At 38.8% G+C, this 21,479-nt stretch overlaps 3 protein-coding genes across 4 annotated transcripts; 2 read left to right on the top strand and 1 right to left on the bottom strand.

Moving 5' to 3' along the window:
- On the top strand, positions 1–2,989 carry LOC145481520 (uncharacterized). Its single transcript, XM_081460011.1, has 2 exons — positions 1–972; positions 2,917–2,989. Exon 1 carries the CDS (start codon positions 1–3, stop codon positions 955–957), a length of 957 nt encoding a protein of 318 aa, XP_081316137.1. The 3' UTR covers positions 958–972; positions 2,917–2,989.
- Positions 2,990–4,575: 1,586 nt separating this feature from the next.
- Positions 4,576–10,532, bottom strand: LOC145481521 (RWD domain-containing protein 1-like). The gene is made up of 6 exons (XM_081460012.1): positions 10,333–10,532; positions 9,457–9,534; positions 8,204–8,331; positions 6,564–6,828; positions 5,022–5,081; positions 4,576–4,717 (listed from the first exon to the last, which is right to left on the bottom strand). The coding sequence occupies exons 1-6, from the start codon at positions 10,403–10,405 to the stop codon at positions 4,644–4,646; spliced, it is 678 nt and encodes a 225-aa protein (XP_081316138.1). The 5' UTR covers positions 10,406–10,532; the 3' UTR covers positions 4,576–4,643.
- Positions 10,533–10,821: 289 nt separating this feature from the next.
- LOC145481522 (pre-mRNA-splicing regulator WTAP-like) lies at positions 10,822–21,479 on the top strand. Of its 2 annotated transcripts, none has more exons than XM_081460014.1 (8): positions 10,822–10,927; positions 10,997–11,052; positions 11,163–11,218; positions 15,465–15,529; positions 16,659–16,780; positions 19,279–19,457; positions 19,928–20,082; positions 20,696–21,479. In XM_081460014.1, the coding sequence occupies exons 1-8, from the start codon at positions 10,909–10,911 to the stop codon at positions 21,310–21,312; spliced, it is 1,269 nt and encodes a 422-aa protein (XP_081316140.1). In that variant the 5' UTR covers positions 10,822–10,908; the 3' UTR covers positions 21,313–21,479. The 2 variants fall into 2 exon arrangements, with proteins under 2 accessions (XP_081316140.1, XP_081316139.1); XM_081460013.1 differs by having other exon boundaries at positions 10,823–10,927; positions 16,656–16,780.

A 21,479-nucleotide genomic window follows, 5' to 3' on the forward strand; every position in this document is an offset into this window, starting at 1 on the left:
ATGAGGATATCAAGTTGTGTCTTACTAGCAGTGTTCTGCTGTCATTTGTTACTAATCAGCGCAAAGCCATTGGACGACGAAAATAAAGAAGCCGACGACAGTGATATGCCCGAATTCACTGAAGGTAAATTTGCAAGATCCGTCAGTGCGGAGAAGCCACAGTATTGGAAAGGACGTTTCTCTGATATGAAGGAAGAAGTCCTTAAGGATCCTCAGTACTGGAAAGGCCGTTTTTCGGACCCTCAATATTGGAAGGGCCGGTTTAGTGATCCGCAATATTGGAAGGGCCGTTTCTCGGATGTTAACAAGAGGGAGCCCCAATATTGGAAGGGCCGATTTAGTAGAGAAGAAGAAGGTGAACAACAGGTACGGGCCTTGGCTCCTGGTCGCTTTGGAAGGAACTTCCAAGGCCGCTTTGGAAGAAATCTTCAAGGTCGCTTCGGACGTGACATGCAAGGTCGCTTCGGTCGTGAAGACATGCAAGGGCGCTTTGGAAGAGAGGAGAGTTTGCAAGGGCGCTTTGGAAGAGAGGATGATTTGCAGGGACGCTTTGGAAGGGAGGAGGACGCTCTGCAAGGCCGTTTTGGGCGCGAAGAGGATTCCCAAGGCCGTTTTGGACGGGAGGAAGAGCAAGGCAGGTTTGGTCGTGACTTCATGCAGGGAAGATTCGGACGAGAAGAGGAGGACCCAGGTCGCTTTGGCCGTGAAGAGGAGATGCAAGGTCGTTTCGGACGCGAAGAAGACTTTCAAGGACGGTTTGGACGCGAAGAAGAAATGCAAGGACGCTTTGGGAGGGACGAAATTGCGGAGGATGAAGACCAGGGGCGGTTTGGTCGTGAGGAAGATGATCTCCTTGCAGAGTTAGAGAATAAACTGCTGGATGAAACCTATGACACCAAACGCGAAATCGCCACAAGCAGTTTAGAAGAATCCAACGCCGAGAGTACAGAATCTTAACAACAAAATTAATTGGTAAGTCTTTGGTATTCAAGGATGTATTTGAAGGGATAATGCAAAATGTTTGTTGTTTTATTCCAAGTTTCTTGTAAATTGTTCGTGTCACTGAACACGTTTCAAACCACGCTCAATGCTTAGAAAACACCGAAATCGCGTATTTTTAATTAAGTAGACTGTTGGGGCTTTCTGATTTACGACGTAATAGGGTTGTTTACCACTCCAAACATAATTAATTTCGATGGCAGGTGGACAGTAGCAATTTTGATTGGCCGAAGTTTACAGAGCGATGTAGCAAGCCAGTCAAAGAGGAAAAAATAGAATCATTGGACAAAGCTATTCGACGAGAGCTGCAAATTTGCATTACGCTGCCACTATGTAGATAACTTGATTTTCTGTAATTTCTTTGTAAGTATGCGTTGTTTTCGGTTCAGAGATTAATTCTTAAACTCCTTACCACACAAATCTAGGCAACTCTTCCTATTTTTCAGAAGACAAAATTAACTTTCGGGTACGAGTCGATTCGTTTACGATTAGTGCCACGATTCCTTTCGGTCGGTTCGCGTCAGAATATTTTAACTTGTGTTTGGCTATGCACACACTCTTTTACTCTCCGACTAAGGCTGAATGTTTTTATTATTTATTTTCCTCTTTAGCAGAAAATTACATATCCAATCGTTTACGTTATTACTGTAAACTTCCGAAAGTAACGAGCTCCGAAAGTAACCTCCAAAAGCTGTGGCTGCTAGTAAATCCCGAAAGTAGTGACCGCCCGTAAGTAGTGAGCGCACTTCCAGCCCCACCCCCGAAAATAGCGAGACCAAGGTTCAAAAGTATATTTTTCCAATCAAAAGTCAAGTGAAACTGACTTACGGTACTAAAGTTGATAATTATAATTAAGGCGCTCTACAATTAAGAAGGGGAGGTATCGCTTATGCCACGAAGGAAATGCCACTTCTTGCTTCATCCGTTCAAGTTGCGCGATTTCAAAACAAAACCTTAGAATTGTCATTCAGTCGGTAATAGAGGAACGTACTAACAGGAACTCTTCTTAAAATCAAAATTGAAAACCCTGTGTCATTTTTAACAGGACTGCATTAAAAGGCGAGCGTTTCTTTAAATTAAAATTGAAAACTCGACCTACGCACTGATGTATTGTCACAGCAGACTGACATAGCAGTGGAAGTAGAAACTTAGTAGCTTTCCTGCCGACCAACAACACGATCTAGACATAAAGAGTATATGTAACAGTGGCAGCAACACAAATTTAAACTGGAACGAAGAATTTCATTTCATGTTTTAAGAACTGTTTCTACGAATTCCGTCTTTTACCTCCTAAAGCGCTCAATCACATCAACTTCATGTAACGAATTTTGTTCCCCGAAATTAACGATCCCCTCAAAATAACGACTCCCCGAAAGTAGCGAGCTCCAAAGGCTGCTAATTCCGAAAGTAACGAGGGTCGTTCGGAAGTTTACGGTAGAAACGCGATAGAAATCGAGAGCGAATAATCTAATTATTAATCTGACGTTCGCGCGCTCCGCCCTCGATGAAACTGAAAACCATTCTCAATTTTACGCTTAAAAATACACGAAATTGTAGGCTTTGTGATGTAAATTTTTAGAGTGTCTACCAAAACAATTCGACTACTCGCCAATTTTTTCGATAAGCGATAGTCAACTCGACTACTTCGCGTCGACTATTCGCTCATAGAAAACTCGGGCTCCTAGTCTAGTTGTTAAAAAGTCCTCAATGAAAAAATAAAGACGACCATTGTAAGATCTTATAACGAGAGGATTAACGACTTAAGTGTTTCACATGAACCATGCGTTCTTGAGACAACCTCATAGTTTATGATCAAATATGTTCTTGCGGAAAAAGTATCTCGCTACAAATGACTTAAGCTTAACTTCCCGTTAAAAGACTTCTGAACTAACAACTGATGTTGAACTTTGTTTGCAGGAATTTCAATAAAATGATCAAGAGAGCAAGAGTCTATAAATTCTTGAACATTTACCTCACAATTGATGCATATAAATAGCGTTTAATGTAGTGGAGTGTTCGGTTGTGGGTTAAACTGCACTGGAATAGGAGCTCCTTCACGTGTTCACATTGCATTGTACAAAACACTGTGCAAATTTGAATTGTATTTCTGTTTCACCCTTCTCGTTCTGTAAAACTATCAATTAAAAGCTTGTTAATGCTAAGTAGTTTAAGAGAGTGAAAAGTTATGTTAATTAAATATAGATTAAGAGTGAAGTAAAGAGATCAATAAACAAAGAAAAATAAATCAATAAAAACGCAGGTGAGATTACCCAAATACCTTCCACACGGTTTGCGTGATAAGAATAGGCCTGGCCTACCAAAGAGTAGCTCAACCTCGTTCCCAGGGCTCTCTTTCTTCCTCTCTCTCGAGAGGACCCTGGGAACAAGATTGACAGTGACGAATTTAGAGGACCTTTTGACCACACGACTCCTGCCCCATGTGTTATTACTAAAAACCGATGGCAATAGATTTTCGCCCCACTTCCCCTCTTTTCTCACGGGAGCAAGAAAGAGACACTCACTCCGTACCAACCTCTCTTTTTTAAGCTAGAAAGAGCAAATTTTGGCACCTGTTGATTTGCCGCTGCTGAAAGTGTTGAAATTAAGCCCTTGACATGTCTAAGCTGTAAAACTTAAATCATAGTCAATGCCATAATGATTGAATTTGGCACCAGGCCGGGGGCGCTAATTAATTTTTGATAGCTCAAGGTTGGGCGCCTATTAGGAATACGCATATTTTGAATGTAAACACTGGACTACATTTTTGTATGATACTGCACTTAGTGAATAAAACAGACACAGTCATTCAAGAATTGTAAGAACAGAGGTCGCTTCCCCAATCAATGATTGATTATCATCTAGTCCTCTGTCCCATGGGGGGAGGGGAGGGGGACATAGGGCGTACACGGTTGCCCTCCACCTCTGTCGGTCTTGAGCCGCTCTTTTGGCCTTGCACCAAGATAAGAACGCAAACTACTTAACTTACTCGTCTGGTGCTGACCACTATTGCCGGATTAGCAAGCTAAAGACAGTTTCATTAATTCAAGTTAATGTCTTGAATGTCACTTTCGCTGCAGGGGCACCTATTAGAAAGGGACACTGTTTTGAATAGGGGCGCTTATTATGGAAACGGCACTCAAGGGGGGTGCCCCTTATTAGAAAAGGGGCTCTTATTGGAAGGAAGGTATTACGGTATACAACTTTTGTTTAGTAACATCAATTAAGGCATCTGTAAACAGATATGGGTAGACTTGTCATTTGACTAGAAATCTATTGCTATGATGAACCATCAAATTCTCTCATCCACTATTATGTCACAATAACATCGATGGGAATTTGTAGGGAGAATCAATGTCTTGAGCTTGAAAGACATGAAGTACATAAACAGACTCTTCCATTTTAATCAGTTTTCATTAACTTTTGTTTGGATTATTTAAGACCCCAACTTTGGGCGATGTCAAAGTTACTTTGAACCGAAACAATACAATTCACTGAAAAAGCTTTGAAATGACACACATATAAATCTGTGACACTTTTGATCCCAAATTGGTGTTAATCAGTTTTCAAAAATCCCAGCCCAGTCCCTTGATCCCTCTCCTCTACCATAGAAAATGAAAACTCAACAATGTAAAAAAATAATTGCTTTATTCTATATCCTCATCATCAAGGTCTAAGTCATCCATTTCTTGGAAAAGAGATTCATCTACTTTTACTTCACCTAAATGCAAAACAGCAGAATATTGTTAACAGATGAGCATCAGCTACACTTAGGTATTGCAATGCCTGTGTTCCTGGCCTTCACAGTTTGTAAGCAGAGAAAGATCTACATGCAGGGAGTGGATCAAGGGGCAGGATCCCTTATTACTGAGAAAAAAATGATTTTAAGAGCCAAAAATGTTTGCCTCCCCCATCTTTTCAGCAGAAAAAGAAAGAGAGAACCTTCATTCAAGCTCCGCCTCTTGAAACCAGAGCTTAGTCTTAGATGACATAATTATTTTGTAAAAAAGAAAAGAAAAACTTACTTTCAAGGAATATTGCATCTGAATTTTCCATTGAAGCATCTTGCTCAAAGAGTTGCCTACCTACCAGTGAATACAAAAATAATGATTACAAATTATGAAACACTTCGATAAAACTGAAAAACTTAAAACAATTTTGGTTGGAATTAGCAAAATGTTTCAACATTCGCTTCACATGGTTATGATTTCAAGTCAAAGTAAACAAAACGAATATGAATATAAATATAAACTGAGAATTATTAAGGGACACTAATATGAAGAAATCAAAGATAAAGTAACATGCAATAATATATTTGCAAGCAAAAGAGTGCAGACTTTTTGAGTATTTAAACCAGGGTTCAATTCCTGAATAGCATTTCAAAAACTAAGCAATCAAACTTAGATCTACATTTCTCCAACTGGAAAATTGAAAAATTATTTGTCTTCCAAAGCAGACTTTCATAGTCCATGTTCCTCTAGCCTCAAGTATCAGCCATTTCCCGCCCTCAGCATTACCCACAGGCGAGAGCTGTCTCTCATCTGGGGGGTAATCTGAGGGTGGAAAATGACCAACATTTCAGGCTGACCAGTGTTCCTCTAGATGCCTGCCTATTGCTGAATGTTTGTGTTGGCTTATGCAGTGGTGTAAATGTCAGGGAGTCTACCCAACACAATCTGCATCAGAAATATTACATTTAAATTTATAGACCATGCATTGATTGTTACCAATGGGAAGCTACTTCTCTTTTGGGGAGAGGGCTTGACCAATATTCTTCCTCGTTGGAAGATTGGTTTGATGTGGACACCAATGTTGCATTTCCCTTTTGACTAAATTAGTTGACTGCTGATCTTTAAAATTAATGATAGTGAGACCATAATGGTTGGAGGGAAGGGTTGTCACTTGAAAGGAGTGGGTATGGTGATGACCTTTTTCTCCTAAAAGTTCACACAGCCACAATTACAGTCAAACTCAGAAAACTGTGAACACCTAAAATATGTCTGGAATGTTTATTCTGTTATAACCAATCACAAGCGAGATCTTCAACCACAAAAATCTCAGAACACGGATGTATTCAATCGGTCACTGAGTTTGACTGTAAAAGCTTGAATTAGTAATATGCTTACTGTTACGATCTCTCTTGAAAGAAAATATAATTTCCATTCAGGGAAGAAATAGATCAAATGCTAGGCAATGTGAAAGTAAGAATCAGGAAACTATTCGTAGCCGATTCTTTAGTGCTCAGATATTACAAAAAGCCAACAGTGAGAGGAATGTGAAACAATCTCAATTTCCCTTTAAAATATCAAAGCAACCAATAGAATGTGACTTCCGTGTTATATACTGATCTTGATGCGATGTCACTGACATTGTTGGCTTCCTCTCAAAGCATGAGAGGAAGCCAAGGGGAAAAAGCCCAAATGAAAAAGCCAAGGAAAAAGCCAAGGAAAAAGCCAAGGAAAAAGCCCAACAAATTCAGGTTAAAAGTTTTCAAATTATTTTATTTTGAACCTCGTATAGTCAATATAAGTTCAGTACATTATTTGCATTCTTTAAAGGCTCCCTACCTGTTAGTTTGCCTTTAAATGTTTCTTCTTTATTCACTTTAGTTTTGATCATTTCTTGCTCAAAAGTTTTTCTCCATGCAACAAATGTCTCTAGTGTAACTGGTGTTCCTGTAAATTTAGCTCTTTCGGCTTCCTCTGCTTCTTTCTCTTTTCTTAACTTCTCATCTTCTTTGTTATTTTTTAACTTATTCATGAACTCAGTAAGTTTCTCTTGTGCAGCTGATACTATTGTGAAGACCATTGCCATTCCAAGGTTTTCCTGTGCCTAGTAAAAATTCAGATTATCTAACAGCAGTTTCCATTTTAACCTAGTTTCTAAACATGAGGTTACCAGAAATATTTCTACTCCAGCCCTGGATAGGATGCTAGTCTATTGTAAGGTTACCCTCAGTGTTTTAATTTACCAGTACCCAGACAGAGTCAGTGTCTTGCCCATCAACATAAAGTATCTAAGCAAGGGTTCAAACCCCGGGGAGGGGGGGGGGGAGACTCCCATATAAAGAGGAAGAGGATGCTTGTCAGAAATTTTGAAAAGAACCCCTAAGAGGTATCAAGATCCTGTTTTGTGGGTGTGGCTTGAATTTTTTTCACCCCTAAGAGGAACCAATTCTAAAACAAAACATTATCTCCTGTCATTTTCATTTGGGCTCAATACCCTAAAAGGTAACATAGAAGCTCCCGCTGTGGATCTTTTGAGGCTGAACACCCTAAGAGATACCAAAACTGCTTTTTTGACCCCTAAAAGGTCTGACAAGTACCCCGGTCCTTTTTATTTTGGAGTTCCCCCGGGGCTCTAACCTGGATGCCACTCTTGGTCAGGAGTACAGTTCAGTAACCAAAGGGCCCCCACACCAGGTGGTACAACTGTATATATGGGTTATTGAGTGAGCATGAGGTCAAGATGGCTGGATATTGGCCAAGTTTCCTTTTTGTGTGTTAGGAGATCGAGACGGATTTGAGGTCTATAAACATGCACAAAAAGAGCAAGGCCAACATCCAGCCATCTTGAAACATATAAAGGATTTATTATATATCACCAAAAAAAAAAACACAGTATTTTCTCCCGAGACACAGTAAGTAATCCCGTGAAGGCAAGGTAGCACCATCTTGCCTGTTCACGTAGCCAATCACAGCACAGGATTTGCTTCATTTTACCTGTTCTCAGAGCTAGCCATACAATAATTCATTATCATGTAAACTTTATACTGAAGTGTGCATTTCACAAGTTATGGGCAGAATTCTTGTTGTGTCATACTCATATACCACAAATGAAAAAGAGGACATTACTTGTCTGTAATGCTATATAATTTTATCTTCAGTGACAAGTTCATCCCAATATCTTGCCTGTAAGTCGCAGAATCATGCTAGAGATGTAGATTCACCTTGCTTTATAAGTTCAAAGTATACCTTAAGTTGACTTGGCCTATGAAAGTTCTTTTTTTGGCATCACTAAGTTTTGTTCAATTTGAGACCTTTTTGCAAAAATGGACTTGATTCAGTCATGTCTGCTCCTAATGGAAAAAAGAAATGTACATCCTACCCTGAATAAAGCCCTGCTTTCAATGTCTAGGTGCAGTACACCTCTTGAACTCCCAAAATGTGGTAAACTGAACCAACAAATACGTACAAAATAAAATCACCTCTTGTTCCAAAAACTCTCTTAAATTCTCTACATCTGAATCATCAATCCCTTCATATGATGGCACTTCAATGACAGGGGCATCATCAGGGTATGTGTCTACATATGTGAACTGCAATGTTGCACAAACTGAAACATTGAGATATTCAAGACACACATTAAGCCTTTTTCTCTTAATATTCAAAATATTAAATTCTCCTGCATTATTGATATGGTAAAAAAAGTTGCAGGCCAAGCGACCTAGTGACCCAGTGACCTAGGGGTCCGAGCTAATCCTGGTTTCTGTAGCATGGAGGAAGTGGAAGTACAGTCTAACCTCCCATAAGCGACCACACAAAATGTCAAGCCTTGGTGGTCACTTACGGAAGGTGGTTGCTCACGAGAGCTTAGACCATATTGGGTCAACATTTTGCCTCATTAGCGTGTTTTAAATGTTTTATGTCATGTGAAAAAACAATTTCAAAAAAAACTTCCCAATTTCCATGTACAACCCAGGAATGTGATAATGCTACAACACCTTATTATCCAATTTTCGCTTTATTAGAGAGGTTAAGCAAGACATTAACGCCAGACGACAAAGACAACTTCTGATTTTGAGTTCTTTTCTTCTAATCCGTATAAAAGGCACACACAAATAGAATTAGATCTCCTCCTATTCAGTGCAAATACAAATAATTTCACTCTACTGTACACACAGCTGAAGAGAGAGAGCAAAAGTTTCATTTTTGCCATTTGCCACTTGCCATAAACGTCATGCTTAACCTCTCTATTATCTGTCAAGTGGTCACTTATGGGAGGTTAAAAACAAAAGAAAATTTCAAACCTTTAGCTCTAAAAGTGGTCTTGGTCACTTATGAGAGGTGGTCACTTGCTAGAGGTTCCAAATATAGTGATTTGGCTTGGAAACTTTTGGTAGTTTGGAGAACTGGTCGCTAAAGACAGGTGGTCGCAACCAGAGGTTTGACTGTGTTTCTACTGCCCCCTGGGTGAAATATTAGTCTGTTGCCAGAATTAAAGTCATGCAAGTGAAATTGTCTTCTATGCATGTGGTTGATGTTTTTGATCCACAGGCATGTGGCAAGCATAAAAAATATGTATGTGAGTTAGCAGGTATAGACGTAAGCCACATAGAAGATATTTCATGCTCCTCCACAGAGAACTTAAGACAATTTATAACATTTTTTTGTACTTGGCTTCTGATACTCATTATGCTCCCCTTTTGTAAATAAACCAGACATGAGCTTCACTAATTACCTCTACAGTCTTCATCTTCTGATTTCTCTGGTTCACAAGAAATTGAAACTTGGAAACAACATGGATCACTTTCAATCACTGGGAAATTGAAGTACGATAAAATAAGTCAATAATTTAAGCTTAATTAATGCTTACTTGTGTTAACATTGTATTTATTTTTTCCGCTGTCGCTACATGTCCGGCAGCTGGACAGGTTTCTTAAAATACTCCATGTTCGGCAGTGAGAAGTTAAGCAACGTAAAATGGACGTTTTGACAGCCGACCCCAAGAGGAATCAAACCCGGGTCGCCAGCCTGACAAGCGATACTGATGCCCACTGCGCCACCGCAACCAACCGGCGACTTTTGGAATTTTTTAAGTATTTATAGAGTTACCCTTAGCATCATTGAAAGCTAACCGTAAACAGGCTAACCGGAGAGCTATTTAGGCTAACCGGAGTGCTATTCAGGGTAACTGGAGTGCTTTTTAGGTTAACCAGAGTGCTTTTTAGGCTAACCGGAGTGCTATTCAAACGTTTTGACGACCAGTTATTTTATAATAGTCTACGTTATAAATCCCGATATACCGAGTGCCAGGCTAACCAAAATTAGTATTCGGCAATATCAACAAAGATTTGACATTATTAACTGAAATTTTAAAAAAATAATTTTGACTGCCGGACACGGAGTACTTTGAAAACCCTGTCCGACTGCCGGACATAGAGACACAGCGAACCAAATAAGACAAATTAAAGGATGATCATACACAACAACCTTCACAAGAATTCACTAATACATTTCTATTAAAAATTAAAAAAATAACTATATCGGAAGCAAAACAAACAGTTAGATTACAAAATCAACCAGAGCTGAAGTCTTTGATAAGATTGATACTCACGGGAAAATTCCTCCGGATAGATTGAATTTAGAGCTTCTAGTTCAAGCTCTTGCTCCTCTTTGTGGTCTGTCATGACATTAAATTAATTTGCAAATCCTCTCTAGTCCAAATAACGTGTATAATATTCAAACCATTTCACATGTTCAGATGGCAAAAAAAATATCTTTACTATTGAAAATTGTCCGCCATGTTGATTTTTTGGCGACATGTGCAGACCTCGTTTTCACGTTGTCACGATTTCTTACTGGGAGTGACAGCCCGACACAATTATTCTGACAGTCCATAGAAAATGGTATTTCACAAAATGCGATAAACTTTATCCACTGTTCTTCAGAAAAAAAAAACTTCAAGCAGAAAATCAAATAATACGCACTAGTGCTTTTAATTGTCTGACTTTCAAAAGAAAAATTAACTGAATTGCTGTATTTCATTTACTTACCGGACCCCGGGAAGTGATTTCTTGTCATGTGTTTCCCATCTTGCCTTGCAGGAAGTAATGCAGTTGCATATGGCGATTTTTGTTATGACATGACAGGCGAATTTCGACTCTAAACTAGCTGAATTTTCATACTAACTATGGCGGAAAATGAAGAAGGTAATGGTCAGAATCACGCTTAAACCTTCCTGCATATGTTGAGCTTATTTATTTCTGCATTTGTTGCAGGGAGCAAGAGAAAAATCGAAGAAGAAGTGGACGCCACACAGGCTGCACCAAAGCGAGTAAGCACGCCTTCCGTCTTTCGATTCTTTTTACAATCTGCGCAGGAGTTTCCGAATTAATTTTGGGGCGGATTGTATGCAAAAAAGTTTTAAAGAAATTTGTTTTCCAGGTACGACTTCAATCGCAAGATCTGACGGACTTGTCGAAGGAGGACATTGTGGAAAGGTTAGTATCTTCATGACAGCTAAGATTGATCAGTTTTGCTCTTACGCGGAACTTTACCATGCTTTCACTTACAATTTGTTCCGTTAATTAACCGATCCTTGAGCCTTTCTTTATAGCTTTACTTTTATTTCAGTCACGAACGTAGTTTAGAAAGGCTATGATTGATACACGTATTGCAGATATAGATCAGGCTGGTGAATTTACAACTGATAACGGTCGCAAATGATACTGGAGAAGCAATCTGGACTTCTTTATAATTTTAAATTTTAGAGTTTGACGTCAAGTTATGTTCATAATTTGCGGCGAGAAAATTGGTGACTTCCAAATTCATTAGCTATTTATTTAGTAAAAGGAACGAAAAAAAAATGGTGAGAGCTAAGCCGCGAAAGTTACATCTTGGCCGTGAAAGTAATGCATAAGACAGACTTACATTGTATGACATGGGGAATCTTACTAAGTTTACATACAAAGCAGTGGTGGTGGTATTTTATAAATCATGCTGTATTTTTGTTTATCAAAATGGAAAGCCATTGGCCCAGTCTAAACACAAGGGAAAAGTTAAAATGTACATTATTAGACAGTTTTAAGGTTACTGTATACCTCTGAATAGTTTCTATTTGCATAAGCCAAACAATGACCAATCACAGACACTTTCCAGATATCTGCACAGCTATAGCGTCACTATTAGGTGTCTTACATCCAGGCAATGGAGTAGGTCCTGTTTAAATTATAGATACCTAAACCCCGATATCAAATTAAAGCTTTTAGAGCTGGCTATCAAACTATGCCAAGAATTTTGAAATAAGATGAATTGCTAAATTTTTTTACGACCTCTAAACATGAGCGTCGGAATCACCTTTTGAAAGCCACAAGTCGTAGCAAATTTTGTTTTTTTGCTTATTTAATTTGTTACTCAGTTTTCGGACCCAAAGCACTAAAAAATGGTTTGTCTGCAATTTGCCATATTCAATTTCATTAAAAAGTTACACAACGTTGTCGAAATACAGTGCAGCTCAGATATATCCGAACCAAAATATACGCGTAATTCGCATCAGCCCAATACGCACATATGCATATACAGTATATACGCGTATGCCTGATTAGTATGTACGAGCTAACCTATTGTTTTTTTCTGTTCTTAACAGGTCATTGTTGTTGCTAAAATGCTCGGTTAATGCTCATACATACGGTTTTTGATTTTTAATAATTTTAACGTTTCAACACAATTAACAGTTCAGAGTGCTTTACAAAAACGTATACTTAGTATAACAAGTTAACAACAACGTATGTAATAGTTTTAATACACCAAAGATAATTTTCTAAATGACCTGTTGTTCTGTGAATCCTTTGTCCCCTTTCAGTGATACTTAAGTGAAGAGGCTAAGTTAAGTCTTCATTTTCTGGTAAAAAATAGTTTTTATGTCTATTTTCTGTGGGAAAAAGTAATAGTAATTTTGCAGGAAAATGCCACTAAAATGCTCGAATGATGCTTCATGCTTTTGCCTCACTAAAATGCTTGAAAAAATGCCAGCATAATGTACAAAAGCCTACTTGCAAGCGACTTGCTGACGCATGCCTAAACACAGAACTTTTCCTTGAAGAAAAAATAGCTAAACGTGAGCAGCGCGCCATAGAAACTTTGATAAACAATCCTTTGGTTGATGAAAGAGCATTTTACCGTTTGAATGAACGTTTCTGTGTCAAGTAAAACTGGAGATATCATTTTTTCAACAAGGATCTTCAGAACTGTTCAGACAATAAACACTTCGCAAACGACTTGCCGACGCGTGCCGAAACACAGAACTTTACTTGTAAAAACATAAAATTCACGTGTTAAAATAGAGAGTTCAAGTGACTGGTGCAATTTTCTTCCCATTTTTGTAAGCTTAGTATCAAGCAAGTTTTGATAAACAGTAATTTGTTGGTGAATTTGCGAAGTGATCAAAAACTTGAAATATGATAGCTTTCATTGATCAGGAAGACGTTTTAACAATATGCAAATCTCGCTTTAAAGTTTTTTTCATTCCCAGAAATATAATGTCCTTTGTTTGACTAACAATGCTTCACATAAAGAAACTTATGGGAATGCATAACAAAGAGACATATATGCGTGTAGATATGTGCATATGAGCGTGTAGTGACATACGCATGTATGCAAAATACGCTCATAATAGGCGTATGCATAGTTTGCATATATCTGAGCTGCACAGTAGGATTAGAAAAATATGGAGTGACTGTGGAAAAATCACTCTTGAAGAAAATGTTTGGAAATAAAAACTTCTCAGACACTGTTGTTCCTTTGAACAACTGGGGCCTGATGTCTACCAAGAGATCAGGGGTACTCAGGTGTATTAGGTGTGGGGAGGTACAACCAAGACCAAATTGCAAATTGTCACTGAAAATTGCTATTAGGCTGCAACCAAAAAAATTCCGATGCTCTAGAACACAACCTAGAGAAGGTCCATTTTTTTCCTTCCTTACAGAGAGAGATAGGTTTCTTGTAAGCTTTTGTGTCTGGAAATATAATTCTGATTTACACCCGATTTCAGTGTTACGTGCATGGGCAACATCTTTTGACCATCTTTTGACAGGCTATTAAAATCGCTGAAAGACCATTTAACTGTGAAACTGGCAATTTTTCTGGTTATTCGTGGAAGAAATGACAAATAAACTCACGATAATTACTTACCGTATTTACCCGTGTATAAGTCGACCCCCAATTTTTGAGGCCCAAAACTAGATTTTCTTAATTTCCAGGTAAGAATTTCTTGGAAAACTTATCTTGTATTTCTTAAAATTATCTTTCAGCTACCACAGATATGTAAACAAATCACAGCATGTTTCAATGCGCAGTTTTAAAGCTTATTATGGCACATATACGAGCGTTTTACCCAGTTTAGCAACACATGTGCATGCAGACTTTTTGATGATAATTTTTGTAAAATGCTCACAAAAATCAAATGTAAGGATTTCAAACAAGCCTTTTTAAGTGCGAAGAGATTAAAAGTGGCTTTATAAGACAGGCAAAACACCAAAGAAGCTCACAACTTTCAGAACGACGCCATAAACAAAGTGCAAAGCGTGTGTTGGGAACTTGGTAGTCAAGCCTTGAAATCGGTCAAGTACTGGTACAGAAGTCCTCGCACTCGTATCCTGCCAGGTTACCAAGCAGAGAAGTTCCAAGCACGAAAGATATTTTCTCCGAGCGGCTTTACTACAACTTTATTTAAAGGAAAAATATTGGTTCTTTATGACAAAATTGAGCCAGTGAGTGTCTACAAGATCCAGGTTAAAATTTAACAAATAAATGTTGATGCATTTTAACTTGAAGCTCTGATATGGAGAGACAGATCGCTAAGCGAACGTACGTTGTAAACTGTGCTGCCGCTTATCACATGTTTGTTAACATTGAAAGACAATTATTATGCTAATTATTTGACTGGCGCTTGGATCTCAAGTTTTGACCCATGTATAAGTCAAGGGCGAATTTTTGGACTGACTTTTAGGTCTTGAAAGGTCGACTTATACACGGGAAAATACGGTACTTTACTTTTTATAATTTAAATGATTTGTGTGTAGTCGATCGGGTCTCAATAATGACTTCCAGGAGAATCAGGTCTCTACCACATTTAGTATTCAAAAGGTGTAAACACTCAAAACAGTCGATTTATCTCTCACAGAATGACTTCTTGATACTCCTAGCCTTAGTTTGATGTCAAATACATCTTTCATGACTAAAAGTTGAGTTCTACTGTTAGGAAGTTCGTTGTGTGAACATTTTTGATGTAGGCCAGGTTACATAGCATGTCAAAAGATGTCGCCTATGCACATAACACTGAAAGCAGGCAATAAAGGATATATACTAGATATTCAGTACTTTTGAGTGGTATGACATTGAATATCCCATGTATTTTCTCAGTCTGTACACAAGCCTTTAGGCCAGTGTATATAAACATTGTACCAAGAAAATACAAGTCACTAGTGGGATATTCCATGGTAAACCACGAGATAGCATTGCATAACTATTTCATACCATGCCAAAGAAAATACAGTGGCCAGCACAATCATGCAAAACGTATGCGGCGCACGATGGAAGGGTTGGGTGTAATACCATGGAGTATACAATGGCTTTCCTGTAATCTGATTGGCTGTGCAATGTGTTTTCTACAACGTGGTATAAAATCCTGCAGTTGAGTGGGGAAATAATGTTCACTAGCTCCAGCTGATAGTTTTATTCCTCCCTTAGGGTAAAGCAGTTGGATGAATATGTTGATCACCTGGAAAAGAAGCAAAATGGAGAGCAAGCAAATAGTAAGTAGTTGTTGTGGTACATTTAAGGTGCCTCCTTATAGTTCTAAGACCACAAGCTTACTAAGAATGAAAACTTTAGTTATCTGTGCACGCTCAAAGGCAAATATCAGGGTTCCAAATTATTATGACATCAACATGACCACAAAAACTGACAGTGAATGCTTCCTTTGGTGAAATTCCATAAAGGTTGGTCAACTGGTAATAAAGATTTCACTTTAATTAGTTCAAGCTTGTTTTTCCGGGAAATCAATCTGACCAGTTTTTATCCAGCGGGAAAAGACATATTTGCAAAAATCGAAAACATTTCAGTACAAACCCTACTTTTTATGTAGTTAAAATTATTATCTGTACATGTATGGTGAAAATTTGTGAGCTTTGACCAAAGGAAATTCAATATACATGTAGCCACACTAATGGTGAAAAATGTGTTTTTGGGGGTGGTTTTGATTCAAGACTAAAAGTCATTATTTTAACAGAGATGATTGTATAGTACTATTTCATACTTGCTTGTTACATTAAAAGTTTGAGTAAACTGGGTGTTACAACGAATGCAAAACCAGCTTTCAGAATATAACGCTATGAACAGTTAGCTGATTTCTGAATCATTGCAGATGATGCTTCCGTCCATGTAGACTAGATTCTTTGGTAACCTTTTCACAACTTCTAGAGTCCAAATTTTAGTACTTCAAATTTCAAACTTTTCATAGATATGTAAAATACTTTAAGCCGATCAGTACCACATCAATAAAAGTACTGCTAAACATTCAAATGTGACTCTGACACTTAGGGCCTGATTACATGGTGAATTTCAGCCTGCTTAGCTGGGCTGAAATTTCAGCCTGCTTAGCTGGGCTGAAATTTCAGCCCGGTTTCTGAAACAAATTCTCATGAAATGAAATTGGCGATTACATGGAGAAGGATTCAGTCAAGACTGCAATTCAGCTCGGGCTGAAAATCCTGAAAATCTATGCTAATTAAGATCAGGTATCCAAACCTTCACGCAGTTGTGATTTTCTTTGTTGTAACTTGATGAATTTTTAATGAGTTTGAGAAGATGTAATCCCTTCTGAGTATGGCACAGTGAAAATCTTTAGCATGAATATTTTGTTTCTTATCTCAATCAAAGAAGAATTAGCAGGACTCGTGGAGACTGGAGAGAAGCTGAAACAACAACAGCAAGAATCCACAAGGCGCGAGAATGTGTTGGTGATGAGGCTTGCTACAAAGGAACAAGAAATGCAAGACCTACTGGTGAGGACTACAGAAAACAAGGCGTCATTCATAATGTACTGTACAACTACAAAATGTGTGCCTTGTAATTAATGCCACACTGAACAGAGACACTGCTTTGACACACAGCCAAGTGTCTGTCTGGGGACAAGCGGTACAAGGGAGGGACACTTGCTTCTGCGGTAACAGGCAAATGCCATATCTTGTTCCCTAGCAACCAGACAGCAGTATAGAACTGTCCTGGAACTTTCATGGAGACTTGCATGTTCTTGTGATGTTTGCTAGATATCTACAGAACTGAATTACTCACTCTTGAAAAACATTCCATGCCTTTTCAGGTACAAGTAGTTCTTTACTTACATGTAGTTACCATGTGCATTACGAAAACAAAATTTGAAGAGTTTAATAATGGTCATATTTCTATTATTGGAAAATCTTTTGTAAAACAATGCTTGTATCACAGTCCAAAAAAAAAAAAAACCCAGGATTTTACAATTGTCTGATTACACCACTAAGATGTCCCTTTGTGGGAGTAGCTTTGTGAACACTGATTAGAATTAAAGTGACATACACATGGTTCAGTTGAGGCAATAAGAGGAAAGTGCCATTTTTATTCATTTGTTTTTATTAAACAAGAAGTGCATCACGTTATATTTCTGTCTGAAGACAGAAATATAGCATGAACCCTGAAAGTCATAATTAAGTGACAATTTTTTTCATGCTCAGGTAGAATACTGTACGTCATTTGAGATATTTGTACATGTAGGTACATGTATTCACTAACTACATGTAGAAACTCATAGAGGAAAATCTTTGACCCGTGAAGTTAGGGTCAATGCTTTCCTCGTGTCTTTCATCTTTTTACTGGTGTGTCAGTTTTTTTCTGTTTCCCCTGGTGAACACACATCTCCACATCTGACGGCATTCTTGTTCATTCGTGTATTTCCAAACAAACCATGTATATTTGCTAATTTGACTGCTTTAAGGCCGGTAGAAGCTGTAACCTGTAAAATTTACATGTTGTAGCAATAGTAATCAGGCATTTCACAAAGTAACATTTGATTGCAATTTGTTAGTAGTGAAAACTTCATTTACAATTTACAGTGATTTGTTTCGGTTGTGAAGTCTTGCCCTGTTTTTATAACAGATCAAAAGTCTGTTCCTTTTCACATGCTTGATATTTTCAAGTTGGTAGCATAGACACAGTGGGTGTGTAATATAAGTAACTAATTATTGTTGTGATGTTTAAGGTCATTCTAGCCAAAGTCCCTCACGAATGAAACAAAGAAATGTGATCTAACGTAATCTATCAGTAGGATTATTATTTTTTGAGCATAATAATAATAATTAATAATTATTTTTGCCCAAAAGTACATATAGTAACCTTTTATTAGAACAAAAGAGTACTTGTTCACATTCACTCAGGTAATGTAGAGCAGGGTGCCTTGGAGGCTTACTGGGGGTACCCCATCTTAAAGTGACAGTGGTGATTGTCAGAAAATAATTAATAGAAGATATGAAAATCTTTTTCTGTTGTGTGGTGAAACTGATTTCACCCTTGAAATGTACCATTCTTTAACAGACAATGTGTACACAAATTTAAACAGCATTAAAAATGGTAAAAGTGAACAACAATTTCCATAAGATCTTGTCTGTCTTCTGTCAGCCAAGTGTTGGCTGTTTGTCAGCCGACTGTTGGTCCTCGGTTGCCTGCTTGTTGGCCGACTGTTGGGTGGCAAACTGCCAGCAATTTTTGTTATGTTTCAGACAAAAGTGGTGACAATAGTCCACGAACTGTTGGCAATCTGTCGGTAATCTGTTTCTTGGGGTGTGACCTCACCAAAATATTTTTCTCAACCTAATAAGTTAAAGGTACTTGGATAATTTTTTGTACTAACGCCATGGTGGTTCAGTGGCTACCAAACCGGCATGAAATGTAAGACTCACCTTGTCACTTCAAAAATGGGATCCCCTCCACACTGGGGTAGTGTTGCTCATCCATGAGAAGCAGTATGAGCCAAATTATCATCTAAACCAGATTTCTCCTTACATTACTAATACATCGACAAGAAAACAAACGATGAGAAGATAGGAAATCATCAACGAAATGTATAGCAACCAGTAAAACATTGTATCTTGCATTTACTATGTTTGACATTTTTAGCTATTGCTATTGCTCTAAATGCCCTCGGGCATTCAAGCTTTGGTTAAGTCTTGTTTTGCTGCGTGTTTGTTTCAAAATCATCTGTGAAAGGTATATGTGCGAGTTTTATTGGCGGTGATCAATGTACAAATTCTCCATACCAAGTCACAACAAAATCAGTCAGCTAGGAAATGAGAATCAAGGATTACTGTAGTATAAGTTTAAAAACTAAATTCCCCCGCGTAATATTAAGAAAATGTATTGATATAGAAAGGAGAAATTTGATGTTGGTCAGTGGATAGTTGTATACGTAGTTTCCACACCAGTACAACGAAGGTGGACAGCGAGGCAAATGTTTGTTCTTTGTCGTCCACAGACTCAAATCCACGATTTAAAACAAGCTCAAAACCCATCCTCGATACAGCTGCGCTCAACGTTACTGGATCCTGCGGTAAATTTGTTATTTCAACGAATGAAAACGGACTTGGACTCTGAAAAAGAGAAACTGGAACAAGCACAGAATGATCTCAGCGCTTGGAAGTTTACTCCTGACAGGTGATAGAAAGTTTCCAGAAATCAGCTTTTAGTAGCAAAGACCCAACAAAGAATGAAAGTAAACTGAGCAAGAAGCAGCCTTGCTTGACCCATAAGATCTTATTCGTGTGTCCGATGGTACCTGACTCTCGGTTGCCTTACTTTATGCATTGAAGAACAGTGGCTTACCTTTGCAGTCGGGGGAACAACCGCTTGTTTCGCTTGGAATACCGTTTACAAGAACTGATTGAGCACACTTTTTTTGGTTGTGTCGTTTCTTAGCAACTTGACACGTCTTACTGACGTTCCGCTGACAACAACTTCGGAAGTGCTCGTTTCATTTCTGATTAGACAATACGAATCGGAATGTCTTTGGATACAAACGAACGTCTGCGAAGATTTGCCGAAAACAGCACTTGTTCCCCTGACTGCAGTGCACTGTAGAAAGTGAAAAAAACAATCGTTTTAATTTGCGTCGTCTTTTGTTACAGTGTTACTGGGAAGAAACTGATGGCTAAGTGCCGCATGTTGATTCAGGAGAATCAAGAGCTCGGTCGTCAGTTATCTCAGGGACGAGTAGCGCAGCTGGAGGCTGAACTTGCTCTTCAGAAAAAATACAGTGACGAGCTGAAAGGCAGTCAGGACGGTACGTACAACCAGGAGTTAGGCATTGACTGTGTGTTGCCGTTTATCTGTAGGGTGACCCGTGCGGGAGGGGAGGGGAGGAGTACATAAGTATGCAGTCTTCGTTTCAGATTTAAAGGCACTTTTTTTGTGATCATGGTGTACAACTGCGTTCTTTATTTAGTGTCTCGCGAGGGATCATCTTTTTCAAACGTTTAGCATTTGCATGCCACTGCTGAAAACTCTCAAAACTCTTAACAGTAAGGCTGCTTCAAGAGGGTTGATATTTTATCTGAGGTAAAATAATGAATAGGACCGGACAGTTGTTCTGGAAGCATGTCAAGCTGTTTGGGATAATCTGCGAGATCTCATTCAGGGAATCTGGCATTACTCCAAGCCCTGATAATTTAATTTATTGGGTCTCATGTCTGCCCATTCTTTTTAGCCCTTATGGTTATTTTGGGCAGGCAGTACTCTAGACTAATTTAATGGTTATTGTAATTATTTTATAAATTGTGAGTACAAATAAATGGTTGTTGTTGTTGTTGTTGTTGCCACTCTGTAAGTACTTTTTAGCAAACTTTGTATCCACTTGTGTTAAGGATTTTCATAATATTCTGGGCGTCCCGTTTCAGAGTTGAACGACTTCGTTATCCAGCTGGACGAGGAAGTAGAAGGTATGCAGTCGACCATCTTAACTCTTCAGCATCAACTGAAAGACTGCAAACAGCAATTGACTCAATCACAGGAGAACGCGCAGCTTTACCAAGAAAAATTAGAGACCACAGAAAGGTTGCTCTCTGAAATGCGCCGCCAGCAAAACTCGCCGGTCAGCGTCAAGTCAGAGGACCGAGGCGAGCATGCGCAAACGCAAACACAGCCATCGCAGGCAGATGATTGGACCGCTGGTGTTGAATGCGCGCCAGGCGATAGGACATCCCCCGTTGCGCAAAGCGAAGAGAGGAAAGAAAGCGAAGAAAGGATACTGCTTAGCGCTGTTGTAACTACTGTCCCTTCGAAACCCGCGGCCAGCGTCCCCTCCGCGTTTTCTATCAGCCAGTTGCTAGCGACTGACTCGAACCTTGGGAAGGATATTAAAGAGCGAAACACTGTAGAGAACGGCGGAAGCCAACACGAAAGTCCGCCATTAGAACCCAGTGAAATGAGTGAATCCCCGCTAGTTGCGGCCATGGGATTGGTGGAAAGGATTGGGTGTGACTCAAATACTTTTAACGGGGAGGTGAAGGGTTGATCGCGCAGCATCCCCCGTACCCCATATCATCCCCCCTCCCTCCCTCGCTGTGTTTCTTGTTAAGCACCATTGTCTGCTGCTTTGCGGATATGCGCATGAGAAGCAGGTCTTTCCTATAGGACGTTTTGATGTCGTAAATTATCAATAAATGTCACTTGTTTTCACAA

This window comes from Orbicella franksi, chromosome 3 (assembly GCF_964199315.1).
Source record: "Orbicella franksi chromosome 3, jaOrbFran1.1, whole genome shotgun sequence".
In the NCBI taxonomy this organism is placed as follows: domain Eukaryota; kingdom Metazoa; phylum Cnidaria; class Anthozoa; order Scleractinia; family Merulinidae; genus Orbicella; species Orbicella franksi.